The sequence below is a fragment of the Leuresthes tenuis genome, unplaced genomic scaffold (assembly GCF_036924035.1).
Source record: "Leuresthes tenuis unplaced genomic scaffold, fLeuTen1.0.hap1 SCAF_10, whole genome shotgun sequence".
Classification (NCBI taxonomy): Eukaryota; Metazoa; Chordata; class Actinopteri; order Atheriniformes; family Atherinopsidae; genus Leuresthes; species Leuresthes tenuis.
Genome location: NW_027325364.1, coordinates 18,130,101 through 18,153,542, shown reverse-complemented (window position 1 = coordinate 18,153,542; position 23,442 = coordinate 18,130,101). Strand labels below are relative to the sequence as shown.

The following is a 23,442-nucleotide window of genomic DNA, read 5'->3' as shown; positions in this document are numbered from 1 at the left end:
CCCTCTCTGTTTTCAAATGATGGCCCTCTATTTTATGAATAATATAATATCTCACGAGGCCTGCAGTCTTTGCTCTGCTCTGTGTGACAAACTTGCCTTTGCAGTCCGAGTGATTGACTTATGCAGAAACGATCTTCGGCAGTTGTCGGCGCGGTGCATTGTGGTCTGATACAATCGTTGCTCTTGCCTCTGTCCTCCTGTATGCTAGTTCCTTATATCACTCCGAACTGGAGGGCTGTATTTATGGACTGAAACACAACCCCATGTGTTGGTTCAGGACAGTCGCTAGTTAGTAGTAGGTAACTGGTTGACGTTACTTGGTGTTTTTGGTTAATGTTACGTAAAATCCTGATAACTATACGATGAGCAAAAACATGTCCGTTATACAAGCAGCTGAGACAGTTAGCTTAACAAACCGAAGTGCAGAGCACTGTGGAAAACATTGGGAAGAAGGTTATTAAAATAGGTAACAATAGTCGAGCAGAGACCACATTAGTTTACTTATTAACCAACATTTGCTGAGACGTTGATATTAGTAGTTTCCCTCTTGTAGCTTATAAGTGTACTCAACCAAGAAACTCTGTTACAACTAATGATAGAAGTCAAGCATTTTACACACGCAGAGACGTATGTCCCACACGTATGGGGGCTGAATCTTCCTTTCGTTTCCTCCACCATCGCCTGCTACCACATTTCTCATGACCTCTTGGCTGTGGTGAACACCAGCTCTCCAAAGGCGGGATGGCAGTCTGTGTGAAGGCTGTGTGTTTTGGTGGTGTGGAGATTAAACTGCACAAGCTGCTGCTGGCTGGATGTGTGAACTCCTCCAGAATGCCATTTGTTGGCAAGTTTTATCCAAAGCGCCTTTTCAGTTCTCTGCGTCCCTTTCCTTCAAGACCTGATGGGACTGAAACCCTCATCCTTTGTGGTGCGTCTGTAGTGGTGTACCCACTGAAGCACGCTGTGCCACATGGAAATGGCAAAGTGGGATTGTTCAGCAGGAGCTACAGTGATGTTTGCAGTCAAGCCCCACATGTGGCGAGATGTCTTCCCAGAGGGTCTCAGGCTGTTGGGTGGGGAAAGGCAACCCTGCTGCGAGGAGGTACAGCCTGGCCCGGTAAGACCAAGAGAATATTAGCTATATATATATCTATATTTTCAATATTTACACATGAATAAACTCTAAAATGTCATCAGATTTTAAAGCAAGTGTTTAAAGTAGATCAAGAGAGCTCAACTGAAAAAAAATTAGTCTGAAATACTATATTTTGGTCAATTGAAATGGGTCGCTGTGACATAAATGGATCAGAGCAATGTGAAACCTTTCGGACTGATGGTTAATCTGAAGGTCAAAATGGTCCGAGCAGTTTTCAGTGCATGAGATGACAACCAGGAGCGAGAGTACAGCCAGGAGAGCACTGTCTGGCGGGGCTTCAAAGAGAAAAGCCACTGTCTCTCCAAAAAGAACATTGCAGGCTGTCTGGAGTTCTCTGAAGATCACGTGGACTTGCCAGAAGGCTGCTAAAAAATGGTTTTGTGGTTAGATGAGACGGGCAAGCGGGGCAGTGAAGGTGTCACGTGATTTGAATGATTACGATTCTTGAGGTCAGGATCCAAATCAAAAATCCATTCCTGAATAAAAACTATTCTTGATTCAAATTCAATTCAAAATTGCTTTTGATCACTACAAAAGAGTACGCTGTTCAAGATGCTCTGCATACACCAACACCCCGTCAGTAGCAACTAACTGGCTTCCTCAGCATCATTAAAATGACATCAGTACTGAAGCATGAAGAGATGCGCAGCAAGTCAACGTAGCCAAATGGAAAACATGGATTAAAAATCCATTTTTCTCAAGATTTTTTTTTAATGGGAGGACAACACTGGTTTCCAGCATAGGAGCCTTTTTCTGCCTTTGAAACAAGTTCTTGTTAGCGTTTTGGATTTTGCTTGTTTTGCCTCATCTGGACATGGTCGTCATTTGTCTCGAGTGATGCAACAGTCAGTCCTGAATTATAACAGCAAACTGGATGATTATTTTTTTCTCCCCCTTTTTTCCAGGGCTTAAAACTGCAAAGCTGTTTATTAAAGAAGTGAAGTGTCGTGCACATGTCTGCGCTCAGCTTTAAATGTAAAACTCCTTCTTTTCTTTCAACAGTGTCCTTTTTCCGCAGAAGAGTGACAGACAGCCCTATCTCCGGCGTGTCTCCGACTTTTGTAGCGGTGAGATAATCCACATTGATAAGGGTTTTGGACATATGGTACATATATACTAAGATGCTATTTGAGGAACTGATGCAGACAGTTGTATTTCATAGATTTTGAAGCTTTACATAATCAGCAGTAAAGTGTTAGACTGTTTGCGAAATGTCATTAATCCCTTTTGGTTTTTTTTTTATTGACAGATGAAGTTTGATCAAGAGGGAAATGTGACCACATTTGGTAAGTGTAGGAAAATGAATCTCTCCAGTCTGTTAGTGACTTCCTTGCGGTCATTTGCGTGGTGAAGCGTACCTTTCAACTTTAACGAGGCAGGGCTTGACACAGAGTTTGTTGTTACTCGTTAGCGCTGCTGCTGTGACATGTTGTGTAACAAGTCTCTAATGGCTTGAGTTGCTCTGATATATCCCCACTTGCTCTGATATATTTTTTCTTATTGCAAGAAAAATGGTGGAAATGTTGTAACCTCTACTTTTTGTGTGTGAAGCCAACAGTGTGGAATTTGTATAAATATTTTTAAATGGAACTTACTTATTGCTTCTTATATGGCATTTAATTTAACACATGAAAAGATTAAGGGTAAGGTCAGGGTTAAGTTGTTATGCTTTGAGACATGAAATGACTCAAACCATGGGAGATGACTTGTTGGGTCATTTATAAATCATCTCATTATACGTATGCTGTTTCCTATGTAAAGGAAATAGCTGGTATAGTGTCGTGCCTATAGTATCTACTCTGCCTTGGCTTTTCTAATTAATTCCTCTCTTACAGAAAAGAAGAAGACAGAACTTTGCCAGGAGCTCGGCCTCCAGGCCAGAGACCTTCGTTTCCAGCACAGCACCAGCCTCGCTACCAGAAACAACTGCATCATCATACGAATGGCGGTATGTTCTCCTTTTTCTCATTTCAGACATTCCCAGGCAAATCGAGATCATCAGTAATCTGGCTCCTGATTACGAAACATAGTTGTCATTGTAATCCAAACCATTTATAAAGCTTGCAAACTGTTAAATCCACGGTCAGCAATATACTAGTCCTGCAAAAACACTCACATCTACGTCTGCTAGTGCAACATTTTCTACAGTTTTATTTAAACCACAGGCAAGAGTGTGAATATGAATGAAAACTGTAGCTAAAAGTTCCAAGAACAGGGAGAGAGAGCTTGTCAGCATTTTTTAACCCGAGACACAACCGATTGTCCTCTCGAGGGCAGTCTGGACAGGGTGTACAAGAAGCAAGAGTTGTACGTCCTCATTTTGCAGAGAACCTCATTTTCTCCTGGAATATCGTCCCCTGTGTCCGCCATCGCCACTGTGAGGTAGCCACAGTCTCTGTCACAGCTGAGGACACATGAGAGAGCACAGTAAGGTTATCAATGAAAAGCCCTGTTTCAGACAAGTAACAGATACCTAAGTGAAACAGCTGTTTGATAAACAAATTTGCATACACCGAGAGTGATAACTGACATTAAAGCCAACAATCATGCTGAGGGCATGATGTAAACTAAGGTGCAACATAGTCATGCGTTTTGCTCTAAACTTGCTCAGAAACTGGTCCATGGGACCTGTGACATACGTTGCTCTCTTTCTTAGCGATATAACACTGTATGCAAAGTATTTGATACCTATATACCTATATTTTGCATTCTTGGAATGATTATCTGATCTCACATGTTTGCCTTTGCTCCTGTCCCAAATGCCCGGCACTCCACGCATGCAGCATGTTGATCACATCTGTTGTGACAGCTGGGGCACTCCTCACACGTCGGGCCACTGTACGGTGGCGGACATCGACATATTCCGCACTGACACGATCCTTTTCCGTTACACAGCATCCCGTTCGTTGCCTTGCAGGAAGCAGTTTCTACGGAGCAGGAGCAGTCCTCGCCAACCCATTTGGAGTCACAAATGCACTGTCCACACTCACACTTCCCATTACCGCCACACTTTCTGTTAAATGAAAGTTGTTGCACTTTAAGCCTCAATCTTTTTCACAGAGTATTGCGTCCTTATTAGTCATGTCCTTCAGCATCATACCTGTCGTTATGGTGTGGACAGTTAAAATTGTTGCACTCGCAGTACATTCCAGAGTACTTTTCGCTTGGATCTTCCCGCTTCGCGCACACACAGAAGCCCTCCTCGCACACCCCATTGCTGCTGCAAACTGGGGCATTTGGGCCTGAGCGGCACGCGCTGTCATCTCCAGACCACAAGTCGTCGCTGTTCTTCTGGCAATGTTTTCCAATATAAGGCGCATAGCACTTACACCGGCCACACTCAAGCGTCCCTTGGCCACTGCAGGCAGGGTGGTTTTCCTCACGGTTTCCAGTGCAATCACACTGACCTGTGAGAAGCAGATTTATTTAGTCACTCCAACACCAGCTGATCGTCACACTGACATCACATGCTTTGTTGTTCCTTTTACTGAAAGATTGTTTTTTACCAGGAGACCATTTATTTAAGACATTAAATAGGGGACGGATTTTTTTTTCACTGTCCAATATTTGGATTTTGGTGGTGGTTCTGTGTGCTTACACAGCAAAGTTATGTTTAAATTCACACTCAGTGAAAAGCCTCTGGGTGCAATAAGGATGGACCACGGCCCGGTCAAGTTCTGGTTGGAACTGTCACTCATACTGGGACACTGGGCAGCTTCCACATTAACCTAAAGAGGAAAAAGGAGCTATTGTTATCATTATTAATAATGTTATTTGTATTTTGTAAGAGCACAAATGAAAAGCACCACATTCTCTTCATGAGAAGTTGACTCTAATATCCTCAACACTCCCATCTCCCGTTATTACTCCGACCTGTATGTGCAGGGGGTTTCCTTTTGTCACACTACTGAAGGTGATGTTGACTCCAGCTGGCACATTGCTGGAGTCCATAGTCACATCTGTTACAGGCTGGTCCGTTGGCATGGAGATGGTGAGAGGGAAAGACTGGCTCACTCCTGGCCTAAGATGGAGGGAGACCTCCTGGGGCTGGATGAACAGAGTTTTGCCATCTACTGGGTCTGTGCTGCAGATGTTCAGAAGTCACACACAAGAAAATCACTACCTTAAAGGTCACGGCAATGTTCTGCATCGCTGTCTTGTTATTTTATTTGTTGCATGTCCGTGCTGCACTTGCTGTTAGTTATTTACACTGAGATTTGATAGATTTACGCAGTTGGGTTAGATATTTCAGGATATGTTCACAGGTTTGCGGATCGCCTCCTCTTCTTTGTGATAATAATATGGACAAGACAAAAGCTGCCTGATATTCTATTTGATTGATTTTTAATTTTTTTTATAAAGACTTGTTGGAATTTTAAAGATAACTGATTCAGTGGATATATGGGCACTGGCCATCAGTTTAACACAAGCTCGTGAACATTTCCTTTAACTACGTGTTCGTCGTGGCTCTTTAAAGCAGGAGGCTTACCTGCTGTCGTTCCTCACAACGTGCGTGCTGCTTTGAGGGTTATAATAATATCCTTTACTGCAGGCTTCTCTCCGCAGCTCTTTCATGTTGAGACAGCGAATGTAACTTAGAGGGCACCAAGCGCACTCTGAGCCCGACTGGATGCACTCATCACAGCTGGACGCATATCGGTGACACTCTTCTTTTTGGGCCTGGCTGAGACCCAGCACAAGCAGCAGCAGGCAGAAAAAGAGCAGCTTCGAAGCCATCCTGTTGTCACAATAAAATTGCTCAATGCATTGCAAATAAAGGTTAGTCCATTGCAAAGATGGAAGCTGCCATAAAATACCACGATCAGAACAAATAAGTAAACAAAGGACTGTGGCTAAATAAATCAAAACACAAATACAGAGCAATGTTGGAACGTTACATGAAGTCTTGACACCCTTCGATGCTTTATCTCTGTTGTAAGATCTACTTCACCACAGTGTGACCTACTGACATGCTGCAGCTATATATTGGCCATGCCTAATGCTGCTGGAGACACGAGGGGGAAAATCTGATCCTGATTGGTGTGCCGGTTTTGCATTATTAATTCTTGCTTTGGAAAAATGAACACAGGGCATCAGCAGGATTTCATTGGTCAGCTATCCCCCCTGCAAATATTTACAGATCAAAGTCAACTATGGAGACGGCAGGCTATGTAACGCTCACTTTGCACAGTCGAACACATTTGCACTCATTTGAAAAGTCATGCAGACAATCACAACATAAAAAAGCCACGTAAGACTTTAAATCTGAAAGTCTGAGTGAAATTTGGAATGGTGTTCTCAGAGTAGTTGCAGCTAGTATAGGTCAGAGGGCGTCTTTGTGATTTCCATAAGCAGCTAACCGTTCCCTTTCTCCCCTTGTTTTCTTCTCAGTCTTTGAAAGCCATTCTGACCCCACAGTCCCTTTTGGTGTTGGATTTTCGTGGTCTGGGACTGGAGCGCTGGTTGGTACTGGAGCTTGCCCCTCAGCTAGCATCACAGACGCACTCTCTGCCGTTTGAGTTCAGAGCACTGGAGGCCATCCTGCAGCACAAGGTGAGAGATTATGCTTGTGTATTTAACGCTGTTTCAGGTGAAGGTGGGATGTGTTTGTCCTCATGTATCTGTGTCGGTAGGTAAACACTTTACAAATCCGGCTGAATGATGTCGAACCAGTAATGTTGGACACCCTGGAGTCCCTCGTGGATCCTAAAATCCTTTCAGCCGATAGAAGTAAACTGCATATTCTGCTGCAGAACAGCAAAAGGTAAAGTACACAAACAAAGTACACGTGTTAGATTTAAACATTTATGTATTCACATGTTTTTTTGCTGTCTTCCTCTTGTTTTTGACAGCTTATCAGAGTTGGAAACAGACATCAAAGTTTTTAAGGACTCCTTGCTGAAGATCCTGGATGAGGATGAGATCATTGAAGAGTTCTGTCTCACAAAGTGGACCGACCCGAGAGTTTTGTACGTTACCTTTGCACTCTAGTTTGCCTACACGAGCACTAAAGTGGCCTCTTAAAAACATCTGTGAAGTCAGTCAGTGGTTGCATCATAAGATAAAGAGAGACAGGACTTTGATAAACCCCACAGGGTCAAAGTCTGCTTCCCCTTTGATGGTCATTTTCCCTCCAGATAATGCTTTTTGTTCACCATCCTCATTTGTTGAGGTCAGGGTCTAAAAAATGAGGTCAGGGTCTAAAAAATGAGGTCAGGTCTAAAAAAAGGAGAAAACTGGAATAAAAGGGAGTTCGACTTACATAAAACAGCGGTGTGGAACGGCCATTGTCTATTATGTGCGTGGTGGGGTTGATAGAAGCTGTTGACTAACCTTGTGCATGGAGAGGTTGCAGAATCCCAGGCCTAATGGTAGAGTCAAACAGTATGTGAGGGCTGAGAAGTGTCCCTCAGCATGGCAGAAGCCACCTCAGCCTGCATGCACAGCATGCTTGGAAGCTGTCACGTACGGAGGGGAGGGATGAGCATGTCGGCCGCCCTCACAAAGAATGTTGTACAGTTCTCAAACCACACAGTGATGCAGCAGAAGGCAACATGTCATCAGGCGTAGTTCCAGCAGTGGCTCATACCCATGTCACGTTCCCACACAGCATTTTAGATTTAGTTTTCTTTTTTGCTTAAGAAAGTTCAAATGCTGCGCAGACTTTGATATACGAGTCATCTAGAAATTGTTTAGTTTTGATTAATTTGATCAAACTGGATTAGAATCGGGCTGTATCTTTAAAGTGTGATTTGGTGCTATATGAATAAAACTGTTCTAAGCACGTCCTTGACAGCTGTTAATACCTGTTTTTTATTTTCAATTTGAACCTCTCATACAGCAAATCACAACTATGTTTGTTGAAGCTTTCAGCGGGTGATTTCTTGATGTTTCGAAATCTGAGATTTTGTCGGCCTGGTTCACACTCACACTTGATTTTGTTTGGTTAATCTGATTTTCAAACACTCATAGTAAAGCCTCACAGTAAAAGAAAACAGATTAAAGGAAGCAATTAGAATTTGCATGATGTTACAATGATACCTGTTTATAATTTCCTAAGATTACTTACTCTGAGGTCTTAATCTTTTGTGTAAGATTTTTTTTTTCCCCTAATAGTAAACCAACAAATTTTAAATATATAAATAGTCACGCTGATTTTGAAAAATGTATTTTGCTATCAGCTTTAACCGTATCTGTATATGTTGCTGCTCTTTCAGTGAGGAGAGCAGTTTGGGTATTGACCACGCTGAGGAGATGGAACTTTTACTGGAGAATTACTACATGCAGGTATAGTGCAAGTATGAAAAGCTGTGACACATATCAGCTGCTGTAGATGTGGTGGGTCAGCTCTGAAGTGTCCACACTGCACACAGGCTGAGGAGTTGGGGAACAAGGCCAGAGAGCTGAAAGGACTGATAGACGACTCTGAGAGCGTCATCTTTATCAATCTGGACAGGTACAGATTGTGTGCAGCTTCTGTTTTTCTTTATCTTTGATATTTCTGAAAAGTATTCAGAGAAAACATCTTAAGTCGTCTTGAAATAAAAATGGCCGTGCGTTTCATTTCAGCCACCGTAACGTGATGATGCGGCTGAACCTGCAGCTTACCATGGGTTCCTTCTCCCTTACGCTGTTCGGTCTTATCGGAGTGGCCTTTGGAATGAATTTGACGACAGCTTTTGAAGATGTGAGACATTTGGCTGTGAAATAATTGTACCACAGCTGGAGTCTGATCATTTCATTTTCTCATGTCTGCACACACACACACACACATCTACGCATGCTTTGGCCTGTCTGTGTTTGTCACAGGACCCTCGTGCTTTCTGGCTGGTGACAGGCTTCATGTTCTTGGGCAGCGGGCTGATATGGAGACGACTTTTGTCATTTTTGGGACGCCATCTAGAGCCTTCAGTGCCCCCGCTGGTAACCGAAACACACGTGTCCGTACTGAGTCCAGTCCATACTCTGACTTACTCTGATAGTTTTATTTGAGAATGCCTGAGCAGTTCTTTTTGAAGATGATTTCTTCTGCATGCCCATACAGATCCCTCCAGTTTGGAAGAGAAACCTGAAACCGTCAGACATCAAACCTGGAGTCAGATGAAGTCCCACCTCCACTCTGTGAAGTGCCACAGCTTTAAAGATGATGATCTCACCACGCCAGCCCTCTTGAACTCTTTATGAAGGCTAACACACCTCTGGGTGTCACTCTCCCACGCCCACAGCAGAGTTTGACACTGCATCCACGCTTCTGGAGACTCCACTGTATTATTTTTTTTCGCCTGTGTCCCCATCTCCCTCTTTTTGAGATCCTCGATGAGATATTTTGATGTCTTTATCCATATGGACAAACGAGTGGGCAGAGTGTTGCTGTGTCATTGCTGGTTTCAGAGCTGTGTGGGTGGGTGAGTGACAGTGCTTAAACTAAAACAGACGATCGTGTTACTCTGCAGTTGGACTGTCTGTTTCACAAATGTACATGTTTCAAGGGCAGAAGTCTGTTATTTAAGTTATTGTAATGTCTAATGTTCAGTATTTCTTTTGTGCTCAGCGTGTACGTAGGGAAACCTTTTTTAAAAACAGACTCCACTTCACAACATACTGCTACAAGTGTGTATCAGGTGATAATCTGGTATGTGGTGTTGCCATGTCATCTTGTCATTAATAGCAGTAATCCAAAGGAGACAATACAGTTATATTTACATAAAATACTCTCCATACGTGAGAAATACTTGCAGTATGATTTTCCAGCTGTTTTATGACTTTGTCCAGTTGTTATGATTCTGAATGTTTAAGTTAGAACCTCAGTGGAAACATGAACGTCAGCTAATAAAGGGAGGCCTTATCACTTTGGGCTATTTTAACTTGAAACAAACTTAAGTGAGTTTGATCTGTTGAGTGAGATTTACTTAAAAGTTTGCCTGCACACTGCTGGAGAGTAATCAAATACTGTTGGTTTGATTTGGATGAGGACCATGGGTAAGGAGATACAAATTACAGTTACATCAGTTCCTTAAGATGAGTATGACTTTATTAAATGTTTGTAATATTAGTTTATTATGTACTTTACTTGGTCAAAGCCAGAAGACAAATTAAACATCAAGGTATTTTTGGCTTTCCTGAAAATCTGCTTTGTTTTCTTCTAGTAGTTCAACCTAATGTTTTTGGTAACATTTTGTCTCTTTTAAACCATTTTGCCACATTTATCTAGTCTGGACGACAATCTGGTGTCCTTGCTGTATATCCCACTGAGGTGTATCAATGAGTCAATGTCTCACTCAGTTCCTGGCACATAGCCTGATATTTTCGATGTAGAGGAGGTGGGTGATGCTTGGTCCACTTTGAAACCGGTTTCTGTAACCACTCTTTGTGGCGATGATGTGATCTGCAGAACAGCAGCCAGGATGGAGCTTCTTCTTGGTTCTAACAGATCTTTAAAAGGTACTTTGTCTCTTAGCTTTGGCAACCGTGATCTTGGGTCAGCTGCTTTCGTTGATTTAATGGGATCCTGTGTAAAGATGCCAACATGAGCTAGTGTTTTGGACAAGTTGATACCCAAATAAAGGCTTACAATCGTGGAGCCAGGATGAGACAAAGGCATGAATTACTCTCAACATCAGTGAGAGAGAGCTCGGACTTAATCCAGCAAAGGCCCTCAGTTGGAGAAAGCTGGCTCTGACAAGTGCTTTTTATCCATTCTAAGGGGGTTTATAAAAACTCATTAAAAACTCTAGGAAGCAATGATATTTTGCTGTGCTGTGCTTTAATGCCAAACTGAAATTATGTCAGTTACTGAAAACAGGCCAGCTGACTGCTTATGACGTCAACTTATGGATGTGGATGATTTTACAATAAAAAAAAGAAAGATCTTTATGTGAAAAGTGCAACTATAAAAGTTTCTCTTGGTCAAACTGAATTAAAAAAAATTGGGAACATACAGTTTTGCTGGTAATATAACTTCTTTGTAATTGAAGTTGATGAGGTTTATTTGGTTGTTGTAACGGTCATTCTTCACAAGAGGGAGTCCCATCCACAGCAGTTAGTGGTGTCTCCCACTAACTGCAAATATCTTTTTATCTACAGTCTGTTGGTCCCTTATCTGAAGTATAATACAGCACATTATAATAAAATCACCTTTGAATAAAAACTTTTATCAAAAAATATAAGCATTTCTCAATAACTGTTGGTGATTATTGTTTTTGGCAAAGGTGACGGGACCGCTTACGTTCTGGGTTGAAGAAACTCAATTAAATTGTATTAGAAGGAGTACAATGTCCACTTCGTAGTCCTTTAGTATTTATTCATATTTCCTTTTCGTGTAACTAGTCCTACACTTCTTGTCTTTCTTGATACGTGAAGGCGGTTAAATATCTCGTTAAATATCTATGTTAACCTGGTACAAGAGTGGCTTTTGGGTATTCATGTATTAAATAATTTTGCTGGCACTTTTCACAAAATCCTAAGTGTTAGTCCGTGTGCGCGAGCGCAGAAGAAACGCCCCCTTCTTCCGTGCTGACGTCATTGCGGAGCCACGCTGCACAGCCAGTCTAAATACTCCACAGTCCAACTTCTGATCACAACGAATCCAGGAGCTGTGCCTGGAACTACAGATATTGAGCGAAGTACCCGAGAATACCACCGGAAGCGTGACGAGTAATTAGTCGAACTTTTTTCAGTCTTTTTTTTTCCGTGCTTTGTTTATTCAAGTGAACGCTATTATTATAATTACATATTTTAATTTTTTTTAAACGTCGCTTTGCTTTTTTTCCCCCTACCGTTGTTCTTGTTTTTTTTCCTCTGGTCGTGAGGATGAGGAATCTGATGTTGTTGTTCCTCGTCGGGCTGACGACAGGGTTCATCAGTGATAAAGTAAGTACCTTTAAATATGCGGTTTTGTTTTGCACGTAAACTTGGAGACGACAGCCTCAACTTGTTGTCTTTCTTTCACCCACAAACAAAGTCACTTTTGAGCCGTTAGGATACGTTTGGAAAAGTCAAACCTCCGAAACGTTTGATGTTGTTCGGTGTTATTGTTTGTTTTTCTTCTTAAACATTCTCCTTTTAAAATGATGGGTGTTTTACGGTCTTTTCCCAACCTTTAATGCCATGTCGTCCTTGGTCGTTAAATGTGTCCTAACACTTTTAGCAGATTCTTCACATCCATGTGGTCCAGTAGCAGAAAGCGTGTGAATAAAACAAATGTAGACAATCAACCACTTTTTTTTTTTTTTTTTTTTTTTAATGCATGATCAACTGTTATACCTTCGGAACCAATAGTGTTTACATATGAGATAAGTTACTAATACAGGGTTTTCTGGTATTTGGCAATGCATTGTGTATTCAAGCCAAGTTCAAGCGTCCATTTGGTGTCAGGTTCACCAGTCTGTTCATCCTCTAGCTCACAGCTTTGACATTTAAACCAAAACTTCCAGACCTGGACTGAATTAATCATCCGCACAGGGTTTAGGCCCCGATTTAAAGCTTTGCTAAATGAAATTCTGAACCAGTAGATGGTTAATATTGAACCAGAATTTGCTATGAATCTGAACATCCCTCTGGCTGAACTGACAAATCTGTCTTAACTTAAAAGTAGATAAGTGCTTCCCTCTCTCGATGGTGTCTCTTTTTTTTTTTTTTTTTTTAAAAATTGGGAAAACACCTGGAAATGGCAGGCTCAAGCACGGCTCTGCTCTTGTCACAAATATCCTGGTTGCGTGATTTATTGACTGTAAAATTCCCAAATGAGAGCCAAGGAACTTCACCAGCACTCCAGAAATGAATATTTAAGATTTATGGACTGTATATTGTTAAAGGGAGAGAAATAAAACCTGAGACTTTGCTGACTGAAGGGAAGGGAGACGCTAAGTTGTTTTATACTGCTTTTTTTTTGTGTGTTCCTGCTTAAGATCCCATGCTTTGTGTATCTGATACAGTATTCCATCTCCTGTGGATACAATGCAACACACACATGCTTAGATTCGGGATAGAATGTTTTTTTTTCTTCTTAAATTTGAATATCCACAAGCCAAACACAGATAAATGTTTCAATTGACCACTTAATTGCGTGTACACTTTGTTTGGGGATTTTTTTTTTTGTCAGAAAACTACCACCCACTTTCCTATTTTGCTGGAGGGAAGTTAGTGGCTTGTGCTAATTTGCCACCCTTCGTAGTTTCCTCTTCGCTTCATGCTTCCAATGCAGCCCTAAATTGCTGGGCGTGATGGGTTGCATCGTATATCTAAATGATCTCTCTCTCCGAGTGGGGCTGAGGTGACTACACAATTGCCGGTTAGTCAGCAGTGATGGTGCTTCCATCTGAAATATGAATGTTGAAACAAGATTTCCACCCTGACAGTTTGTGGGCTGGTAGCTGTGTCATTTTCTGGATGGATGACTCACAGTGAGTCCCACAGGGCTAGTCCAGGCAAGCACATAACTGCGTGGAATACATCCAACCACACAAGGTATGAGGAAGAGGGTGACACCTCATCACTTATGAATATTTTCATGGTGTCTTTGAGGAACAATACTAAAACACATATATGGTGGCTGAGCTCCTTTTGGGACAGACATCTTTTCTTTTTCTTTTTTTTTTTCTATATAGATGTGTATTGCTGTGGAGAATTGTTCTAAGTCTGCCTGAAGCTTCATGTGCTCAGTTATCAGCTTTAGCCACAACATTGTTAAGTGTTAGAAGGGAAGACCTCATGTTTGTGTGGCTTTGAGACTATATGATATTGTGTTGACTTCCAATCCAACATGTCCGTGTCCATTGCCCTCGTCCGATGTTTCCGACTAAACTCCTAAGACTCATTAAAAAGCATTACAAAGCATTTGGCTGTGAGAAACAGCAGAAACTAGTTTTGAGCGCATGCTGTTCTACGATCAGCGCACAGCTTTATTGTTAAATGGTGTTGGCTAGGTCCTTTAGTATGGGGTCAGTAGTTAATGCTTAACGTCGTCCACGTGTCACATATCGCATCACATGTGTATGTTTAGAGAAAGATGGTCTTATCAAACATCGTCAAGACCTGCTGAGCCCTATCAGAAGTTCTGTTTCTTTCAGTATCAGATATTGAGGCCACAGCAGCTGGTAAATAACAAAACATGTCTTGATGTTGAGGGGGTCAAACATATTGTGGCTCGTAAGGCTTTGTATATCTCATTTACGCAGCATTGTGTCTGTGGCCCTGGCCAACTAGATGCTGATGACAGTTTCTTTTGTGTGCTTTTGTTTTTTGCACAACCTCGCTCTTGACCCCAGTGCTCTCTTATTGACTTCCATGTCATTTTCGAATCATGTGTCAGTCCAGCAAACAAGAAAAAAAAAAAAAAAAAAGATTGGTTCATTTTAACAAGCCTAATTCCAATCAGAAATGCAAGCTTTTGAACTGAGCTCCTATAACGTGCCAGATAGTCCCTCTCCTCCATATTCCAGAGAATGCAGCGTCCCTTATTTAATTTTTAAGCTTCCGTTTTCAAGCTCTTTTGCCACAGTTACTTTTGAATAAGCCTCTCTGTCTCTGGGTCGTGTTTACTTATGGCTTTGCATGATAGAGATGGAACTTCATTTGTGAATGGTACAGTGAACTGTGTTCACAGACGAGACTTTCTGCAGTTTTTTTTACTTGAGTCTATACAGTGACTTTTATATATTGTTTTGTAATGACAGAATCCCAAGCGTTTATAATGCAGCGTCACCTCAGGGCCTAAAGATTATGGGCATCCCGTTTTGATTTTTGGGTCTCCAGATTGTCTGAATCTTTTGATGTCATTCACTGTAGATGATGGAATATTCCACTTCCTCACCTTTTTTATGTTGAGGAACATCATCATGAAATTTTTCCAGTTTGTTGACACATTTTTTTTCTAACTTAATTTCTGAGAGACTCTGCCTCTCTAAGGTGCTCCTTCTACACCGAATCATGTCACTGACCTGTTGCCAGTTAACCCAATTAGTTACAACATGTTCCTCCAGCCTTTTGTCGTCTCCAGTCCAATTCTTTTTTTCCGATGTAATGCTGCCATCAGATTGAAGATAAGATTGAAATAGTAAAATGTCTCATTTGATCTGTTTTCTGTTTGATTGGAATCAGATTATTGTTTAGAGATTTGCGGGTCTTTCCAGTCTTTTACACAGAGCTTTTTAAAATATTGGGTTTGTTAGATCTTATAGTGTCTTCTTCCAGAACACTTTCTGTACGGTATGTCTGTTAAATTGTACCAGTCTGATCCGGCTGGTTCCAGTAAACCGTCCTCTCTGTGACAAAGCATCAGGATACCACATTTCTATATATGCTCCGTGTGTGTATGTTGCATATGTATGTTTTCCAGATGTTAGCAACCTCTGTGTCGCATCTTCTCTGTTGCAAAACTTCTCTCCGTCTCAGGGGACACACAAAGAAAGTGATTTAACGCTTTGAATTTTATGATACATTACTTGTCTTTCAAACACCATATTTCCTACTTTATGAATATTTAAATCTGTAGAAAAGATGTTTCTCATCCACAATTATCCACATTTTTTTATTTTTTTCCCCCCACAATTATCAGATTTTCTTTCCATATGTGATTTGTGCGTCTGCCTTATTTCTTATTATTGATGTCAGACTGTATTCTCTCAAATGAGGATTATGGTTTCAACCTTGCAACATGGCACCATCTTAGTGTACAGCAGGGTTTAAAGTAAATGCACGTGGTGGGAACGGTGTTGGTGTTCAGCAGCACCTGAGGTCACAGTTGGACTACTTGTTCTGTCCTTACAAGGGAATCCTGCCGCCCTCACAGGAGCTCTTATGTCAGTATTGACCTGCTCTCTGACAGAGCTACAAACAGTCCAGCTTGGGCACGTGTATTTGAAGGTGAATTGAAGCTACTTTTAAGCTTCCAGCTCATCTGTACAGTCTGAATTTAAAGACGTATCAGTCTTTAGATGGAAGCGGGTGCCTTGCATGTATTTTGTTAACAATTGCGTCCTTTTTGTGTATTAGTGCTTGTGTGTTTGGTTTTGACAGGCACAGCATCTGGTTTTGTAATCCCTGGCTGAAGACAGCTGGAATTACTCCTCTGCTATTTTAGTCGGGCTTGATATTATGACATTCTGCTGTCTTCTGAAATAGATGTTGTCGACTTCTGTCCCCGCAATTTAAACCCATCTGGCTTGTCTCATTGTCTCCAAATGTATTACCATATTGTTAGTCTCAGAAATCTCGGGCCAACCTTTAAACTAAGAAAAAGTCTGTGCAGAGTTTCTTCTAGTTTGTAGTACCAAAATGGGTTCTCGTAGCTTTCCGAAAAATCTTTACTGTGCAATTACAGGATGGATATGCAAACTTGTCTGAGTCTCTGCTCACTTAGTTTTGACCTCCTGATCACCAAAACTGGTACTGACAAGTGGAGGCTCTTTTCTTTAAGATGTCCTTCAAACCCTCTTCATTGCAGTTAGACAGAATGATTCACCTCGCTACACGCCTTCTTCTTTGTCTTTAGCACCTGTTTTATGAAACGCACACAGAAGTATCTGTCTCCCTCCCTCCCTTCCGTTCTCCAGTCTCTCCTTTCTAACTCTCAGCACCTGTGTTAGTGAAAGCATAGTATACATACCAGACATACTTTAAGTCTCAATGGGCCATATTCATCCATGTGCATGTGTGTGTTCCACTCTGTCTTTACACCAACTTGTGTGATCCTTCCCTTCCCCTCTCTTTTTTTGAATTTCAGCCATTGTCAGGCTTCCATTTTTTTTTGTTTGTTTGTCTTCCAGTTCGCCTCAGGCGTTTGTTGAATTACCCGCTGTCTGACTGGGCTTTAGATGAAAAGAAAAATAGGTCTTTGGTCTTGATCGCACTTCTTTCTGTAGTGTTTTGGTTAGTGGGAGGTTTTCCAGAGCAGTCTTTTCCATGTGCGTGTGCACGTGTGTGTTTTCTTTGAAGCTGCTTTATCTCTGCCCCTCCTCTGCTGAAAAACACTTAGATCTTTGCTAACTGGCTCTGTGATGTATTGCAAATTACTGCCGCTGCACATGAATTGAGCTCCGATCTGCTGTGCATACAATAGTATGGATGCAGCACACACTGGTTTCCATCACATCCAGCATATTTGGCGAGCTTACATCATTGGTTGAGAGGTATTGTCTTACTCCAAATCTGCAGACGTTCACATGGTTTCAATTAGAGGAAGGAATTCAGCAAGTGTGAATTTATGTCTGGCTTCGACTCTCCTTCTATTTTTTATTTTTTTTGTCTTTTGTTAGTTTTTCCTCCTCTACTTGAATGATGGTTCCTGTATTTAATTTAATTTTTCTCGTCTCCCTTGCAGCTCTACGTCTCATCCCAGCCCACCGCTACCACAGCGGATGACTTGTACATTGAAGGCCAAACATCAGGTGGCGTCCCTGTAGATGATGAAGATGGTGCAGATGATGGGTCAGGCTCCGGATCTGGAGATTGGTGTAAATAGACTTTGTCTTTTTAACTGTCTTTGTTTGTAACGCGTTTTTAGAAAATCGAAATCTCTGCGAGGGATGTTTGAAAGGTTTTGTGAACATATGCAACACGCGTGGCTTATGAACCGGATTTAGTGCTAAATCACTTGTCCTCCATCATATCTCTTCACAGGCATTTCTTACAGCTATTCCTCTACTTGCTCATTGAACGGGAACTTTGATAGTGGAAAACAATTCCGACAATGATAAGACATTAACCCGGTTCCTGTACATTTGTAAGCCGATGAGCAGTAACGCATGCTAGTGCTTGTACAGTGAGACACAGAAGCGCTCTGAGTGAGCCAGATGTTTGTCCTGGGGGGGATGTGTCATTAACCAGGTGAGGTTTTATTAGAAGTCCTGAAGCCTCAGATAATCCTTGCCAGTTCTGTGAATGACTTACCTGTACTGGATGCACATCATGCAGGATCTGCCTGAACATTTGGTGCAATCAGAAGAAAGATGTACACTCACAGATCGCATTCTGTAGAAAACTGGTTGACAAGCATATAATTTTACCGCCACCGTGAAAATGCTTTGTCTTAGTAGGCAGCCATATAGAAGTTCTTTATTCCTCACTATTCAAGGAAAAAAGTTTCAAAATAAGGTGCTCTGCGACGTGTGGGTTGTGATGTTGACTGCTTCCTCTGTCTCAGCTCCCAGCAACCGACTGGATGAAGAAGAAATGAACAGGAGAGCCTTCAACGTCTCCCCATTCTCCGTACCTCAGCCAACAGCAGTCTCCACTGCAACCACAGTGTCAGACAGCCAGGATGCAGCACTTACAACAGAGGACTGGAGTCGAGAGGTAAAATAATCCTCACAGAAATACTGAATACCTTTAAGACTCTGTTCCTAAACAACATATGTGTTTATTTCTCATGTTTTCAAGGCTTAACAAAAAAAAATATGGATACAAATTATGAGTCAGACAGTGTTTTCCCCCCACTCTGTGGTCGAAATGATGCCGTATTTATAACCAGGGAATGTCTTGTTATCAAGTGCATCGTGTATTTTCTCAATTAATGCATTCTTCCAGATGCTGGGCACAAACCCAACATCCAACGGTGTCTTCGATATGTCCAGCCCCGACCCGAGCAATGTTCCTCTGACTGAAACCACTGCGGCTGAATTCAGCACGGACATCCCTGTAACCAAGTATGCCGGCGAAGACGAAAGGCTGGATACCTGGAATGGGGTGACGCCCAAAGAGGAGGTCCTGAGCGAAGTAGTCAAAAACGAGGTTTTTGCCAATGTAGATCGAGACAGCAAGTTTCATGAGATAGGAACTCACGAGGAAGTGACTTCTGAGAACATGTGGGAGAGGACGGAGGTGCTGGCAGGTGAGGATAGATCTTACTGCTGACTGTGCTTCATAAATGGCTTTTATTTCTAAACAAAAAAAAAAACTTACCGTGATTGTTTTGACTTATTTTATTCCTTTGTCCTCTCCAGCTGTGATAGCATGTGGAGTGGTTGGATTCCTCTTTGCCGTCTTCCTCCTCCTCCTCCTCGCCTATCGCATGAAGAAGAAGGACGAAGGAAGCTATGACCTGGGAGACACCAAACTTTCTGCAACGGCTTATCACAAAGCGCCGACCAAGGAGTTCTACGCCTGAACTGACCAACAGAGACGATCTATAGCGAGATTTTTTTTTCCCCTGCCAATCAGGATAGAAAACGGATCTCTAAACGGCTGCATAAGATTCCTTTTTGATGAAGTTTGAAGTAATTTTTCATCATTCCCCTTTTTTTTTTTTTTTTTTTTTTTTTTTTTCCTTTTCATCTTTTGCTCTACGAAATGTTTAGCTTTTGTGCAGAAAGGGTCATAACGAAACCAAACGAGACTCTTCTGGTGCATTCACGTCATTTCCTGTTCGGGAAAGACTCGGCCATAATTACACATCCTACATTTTAGGAAAGGAATCTTTTCCCTTGCATCACGATCGATCAAAGCTGTTGTAGTGTTTGTGAAGTTGTCAACCTGTAACCTCTGATAACACTGTGCCTTTAGACCCGCTAAACTTCTCTAAGTTGAACCACACTGAAATTAAGTGTTCTTTTTTTAAAGGATCTGCAGCTGAAAGAGCCCGGCTCAGGTCCACAGCTTGAGGGAGATGACAGAAACACGAATAAAGTCACCTTTTTAATGTTTTTGGAATGCTTTTAGTATACTACAGTACTAGATATAGGATTATTGTGATGAAGGGCCTTTAAAAACTGAATTAATTTCCCCTCATGTTTGCTCTGCTTGTTAACAGCTGTGTGTTACATTTCATTTTTTTTTTTTTTTTTTTCGCTGTAATGAATATTTTTGTTATTTTCATATGCTGTCCAGTATTGCTACGAGAGATTTTGTTACTCTGCAGGTACAAATGTGTGTTTTCTCACAGGTATATGATACTTATAGAACTGACCAAATATAAATGTGCATTATTTGTGTTTAATGAAAAGAATTTGCGTAGCTTTTCACAGGTGTTTTGAATGTTTAGAGATTATATTTCACTACGCCAGTTTCGATGAGATTTCTCTTGTGGGGCTACGTTGGAAGCCTCGGTGAAAGTCCCTCACGTGTGCATCTTCAGAGCGTTTGGGATATTTTCAGGATTATTTTATTTGGGTGACTGCTTTCTGCAGGCACGTGGGACAGGTGAAGCCAAAGCTGATGACTATAATTCAGAACCCAAAGAAGTGACCGACGTTTTCAGGCCACAGCCAAAGCACATTCCATTCTGACTGTCTGCTGCATACAGCTGTAACAGTGGGTTGGAAGTTAAAGGGACAGTGATGGCATTTCGTCTTTCACACGGTGCGTCGTGTCAGTTTACACAGCGGGGTAAAAAAAAAAAAAAAACTCTGCTGTGACAAGAACCTTCTGTTTCATCATCTGATCTTTGTGTAAATAGGTTTTAAAGAAGTATTCCCTGGTTTTCAGACTTTACCTCAAACAGCCAAGAGAGTGGCGGGAGCTGCAGTGAGGGTGTGGAGGGCAGTCGGTAGCAGTGACTGGAGGGTGGTATTCCCTCCTGAAAGCACATAAACACCCTGCTGAAGATATATTTTGATAATAGATTCTAGGACTTTGCCATGTGCACGGATTTAAAGTAGCTTCCTAATGCCTACAACATGTCAGAGGGGACAGTTTTACAGCTGCTTCTTACTGAGGCAGAGTTTCTGTATTTTTGTAAAGGTCACATTAACTTTTTTTTTTATAAACAGTGGTTGAGGTCGAAAGGTGCCAAGTGCAAGTGCCAGCAGACGCATGAATTCTCACCAAAATACCTATATTTCAGAGCTTTTTGCGTTTTGTTAAATCTCATTCCTGTGTAGAGGTTTAATGAATATTTTTCTTCATGTTTGAGTCGAAGGTCGTTGTCTTTTTACTCTGACGTTTTTTTTTTTCTGGTCTGTATCAATAGAAGTTACCCTTTAAAAAGCTTCTTGTGATTAATTGCAAACCGTCTGGAATAAGCAGGAGGATGTGGTCACCAACACACTGTGACATACTTTTAACGTAAAAAATGTGGTGAACGCTTGAATCGTCAGTGCCTTGCTGTGCTTTCGTGCGCTTTCATTTGCAGCGCGGTTACAGTCTTCAGGGTCAGGCTTTGAACTTTGAGTTGAACCAGTGCGATCGAGAAAACTTTCTGTCTGCGTGAACCAGACCCAACAGGGGCGTAAAGACAAGTGAGGATACACAGTAACCCACCAATTCTGGGATTTTTGAGTTTATACAGAATGTATGTTACAATATAATTTATATAGATTAAATTATACTCGCTTAGATTAGAATCCAGGACAGTATGACAGTGATGATTAGGATTGTGTAGTATTGTACAGAAGCCTATTTGTATGCTTTCTGTCCAGGCTTTTATAAATACATATAATCGTGTTAAGCATAATTGACTAGATTTGTTCTATTCATTTTCAACTTCATTATCTGTTATCAAAAATGCTCTTTCTCGTATGGGTGCATTTGATAAAGTTATTTCTAGATAGTGCACCTCTATCTTTATTACAGTTGAATATGGGTGGATTGAAGCTTTGATTTCATTAAATAAACTACTACACAGCAGTGATCAACAACCATGCAATATGATATTTGTGTCTGGTGGCGTCGAAGAGACAACTGTGTTGTTGATGTTGCTGGTGTATCTTTGGAGCTGCACTGCTGAATAAAAGATGTGGCTTTGATTCAGAGGTAAATGTGGCTGGTTTAATTTTCATTTGCTCAGGGGATTGGTTCAGCGTTACATATTTTGCTCTCATACACACGTCAACAACACAAATGTATTGAGTGCGTGTGCCGCTGTTTCTGCCCTTCTGTTGACCCCTTCTCATTCTCACTTTTCTATAAATCTTTCTTTGTTCTACATGTTTGCACAGTACTGTAGAAAAAAGGGGGAAGAAATCCTCCCAGCCTTCGCTAACTAGTGTAATCTCAAGAGAGAGAAAAAGAGGTTTTCAAACCACAGTGTCAAACCAAGTGAGCAGCATTTGGACTGAGCCAAATGGTCAGATGTTTTCCAAGACCTGATGATGCTGAGAACAAAGCTCATCTGACAGTGGAGGCTGACGAAAGGCTGAGAGATTTATTACGTTGATGAAAGTCAATAACAGTTCCCTAAAAAGAACTTGCACATAAGTACCTAATATTACGCAAGTAGTAATGAACCCAAGTTAATTTGATATGGGTGGGACACTTCGAGAGGAAAGCACAGCAGGGACTGCAAAGGAATGCAGATTAGTGGTAAAGAAAGATTGGGGGGATGAAAACCACAGACTGGGATGTGGGCAGATAAGTGCTGTGTTTTCTACAGTGTGGATACAATACATTCCATGCACAGGCATTATTATGTCAACTAAAAATGTTCACTAGAGGAGCAAGGCCTGTTTATAGTGATATTATAAGTGGTGTAAATACCAAGATCCTTTACTTGGACAAAAACACAAACACCGTATAGACTTTTTTTAGAAGTCAAAGCCCCACATAGCAAGTAAATTCAGTAAAATATGTAATTATCATAAAAATGTATACGCATTAAAGGGGAAAGTGTTATATAATGCATATGTCATAATATATCACAGTGCATATATTATGCATAGACATTATATAATCACGTTATTACTCACGTGTTACTATAAATGCAGGGATGTGACTGCTATAATGTTGGTGGTAAAGCTCATTTTCAACATTTATAATAAGACTGATGCATAGACGGATTATCATGACCACGGACCCTGGACACAAACTTGCCACAGACCCCTGCCTACACACGCAAACAGTGCGCGCGCACATAACAACAACAGGCAACACGACACTGTTATTTAAGGTCTGTTTTGTTTGGCACCTGCCATGTACAGAACAATATAAATATACATATTATGGGGGAGAGAGAACGCTCAAATAGCCAACCCTTGCAGTATTATAGAATAAAACACACCTTAATTAAAATATAGGTAACCTAATAGGTTATCTGCGCCGTTCGTTTTCCGTAGCCTCTTTACTTGGGCTACAGGACATTTCTATTTCATAGTAAAAAATAAAATCTCTCTGTTGCGCCTGCCAGCTGTCCTGTATATTATATCTACTAGTAAATCTACGCTCATTTCCTCTGAGCTGACGCGCGTTCCCGTCGGGGCAGTCGTTTTTCGGCAAGCAGTCTCTTTTCGGCACAACACCTGTACCGTTAATAGTCATATTCCTCAGGCATTATCTGAAATTTTCTGGCAAAATTCTTCAGAGGTGTTACAGAGAAGCAGACAAAAAGGTTTCCAATATGCGTTTGAAAGATTCAAACG

General features: G+C 41.4%; 4 protein-coding genes across 4 annotated transcripts in view; 2 read left to right on the top strand and 2 right to left on the bottom strand.

Annotated features, from left to right (window-relative positions):
* The window catches only part of dscc1 (DNA replication and sister chromatid cohesion 1), a 116,761-nt gene that overhangs the window by 62,267 nt on the left and 31,052 nt on the right, over positions 1–23,442 (bottom strand). The window lies entirely within an intron of this gene.
* On the top strand, positions 174–10,004 carry mrs2 (magnesium transporter MRS2). The gene is made up of 12 exons (XM_072394616.1): positions 174–1,117; positions 2,159–2,223; positions 2,406–2,442; positions 2,992–3,104; positions 6,548–6,709; positions 6,790–6,920; positions 7,009–7,125; positions 8,374–8,443; positions 8,530–8,612; positions 8,726–8,843; positions 8,966–9,079; positions 9,201–10,004. Exons 1-12 carry the CDS (start codon positions 742–744, stop codon positions 9,258–9,260), a joined length of 1,446 nt encoding a protein of 481 aa, XP_072250717.1. The 5' UTR covers positions 174–741; the 3' UTR covers positions 9,261–10,004.
* Positions 3,187–6,225, bottom strand: LOC140316686 (integrin beta-1-like). Its single transcript, XM_072394617.1, has 7 exons — positions 6,055–6,225; positions 5,646–5,894; positions 5,030–5,240; positions 4,755–4,884; positions 4,257–4,563; positions 3,891–4,169; positions 3,187–3,560 (listed from the first exon to the last, which is right to left on the bottom strand). Coding segments are annotated over exons 1-7 (1,353 nt in total). The 5' UTR covers positions 6,057–6,225; the 3' UTR covers positions 3,187–3,385.
* Positions 11,721–21,834, top strand: LOC140316677 (syndecan-2-B-like). The gene is made up of 6 exons (XM_072394604.1): positions 11,721–11,809; positions 11,965–12,025; positions 17,475–17,607; positions 18,297–18,448; positions 18,680–18,983; positions 19,096–21,834. The coding sequence occupies exons 2-6, from the start codon at positions 11,966–11,968 to the stop codon at positions 19,257–19,259; spliced, it is 813 nt and encodes a 270-aa protein (XP_072250705.1). The 5' UTR covers positions 11,721–11,809; position 11,965; the 3' UTR covers positions 19,260–21,834.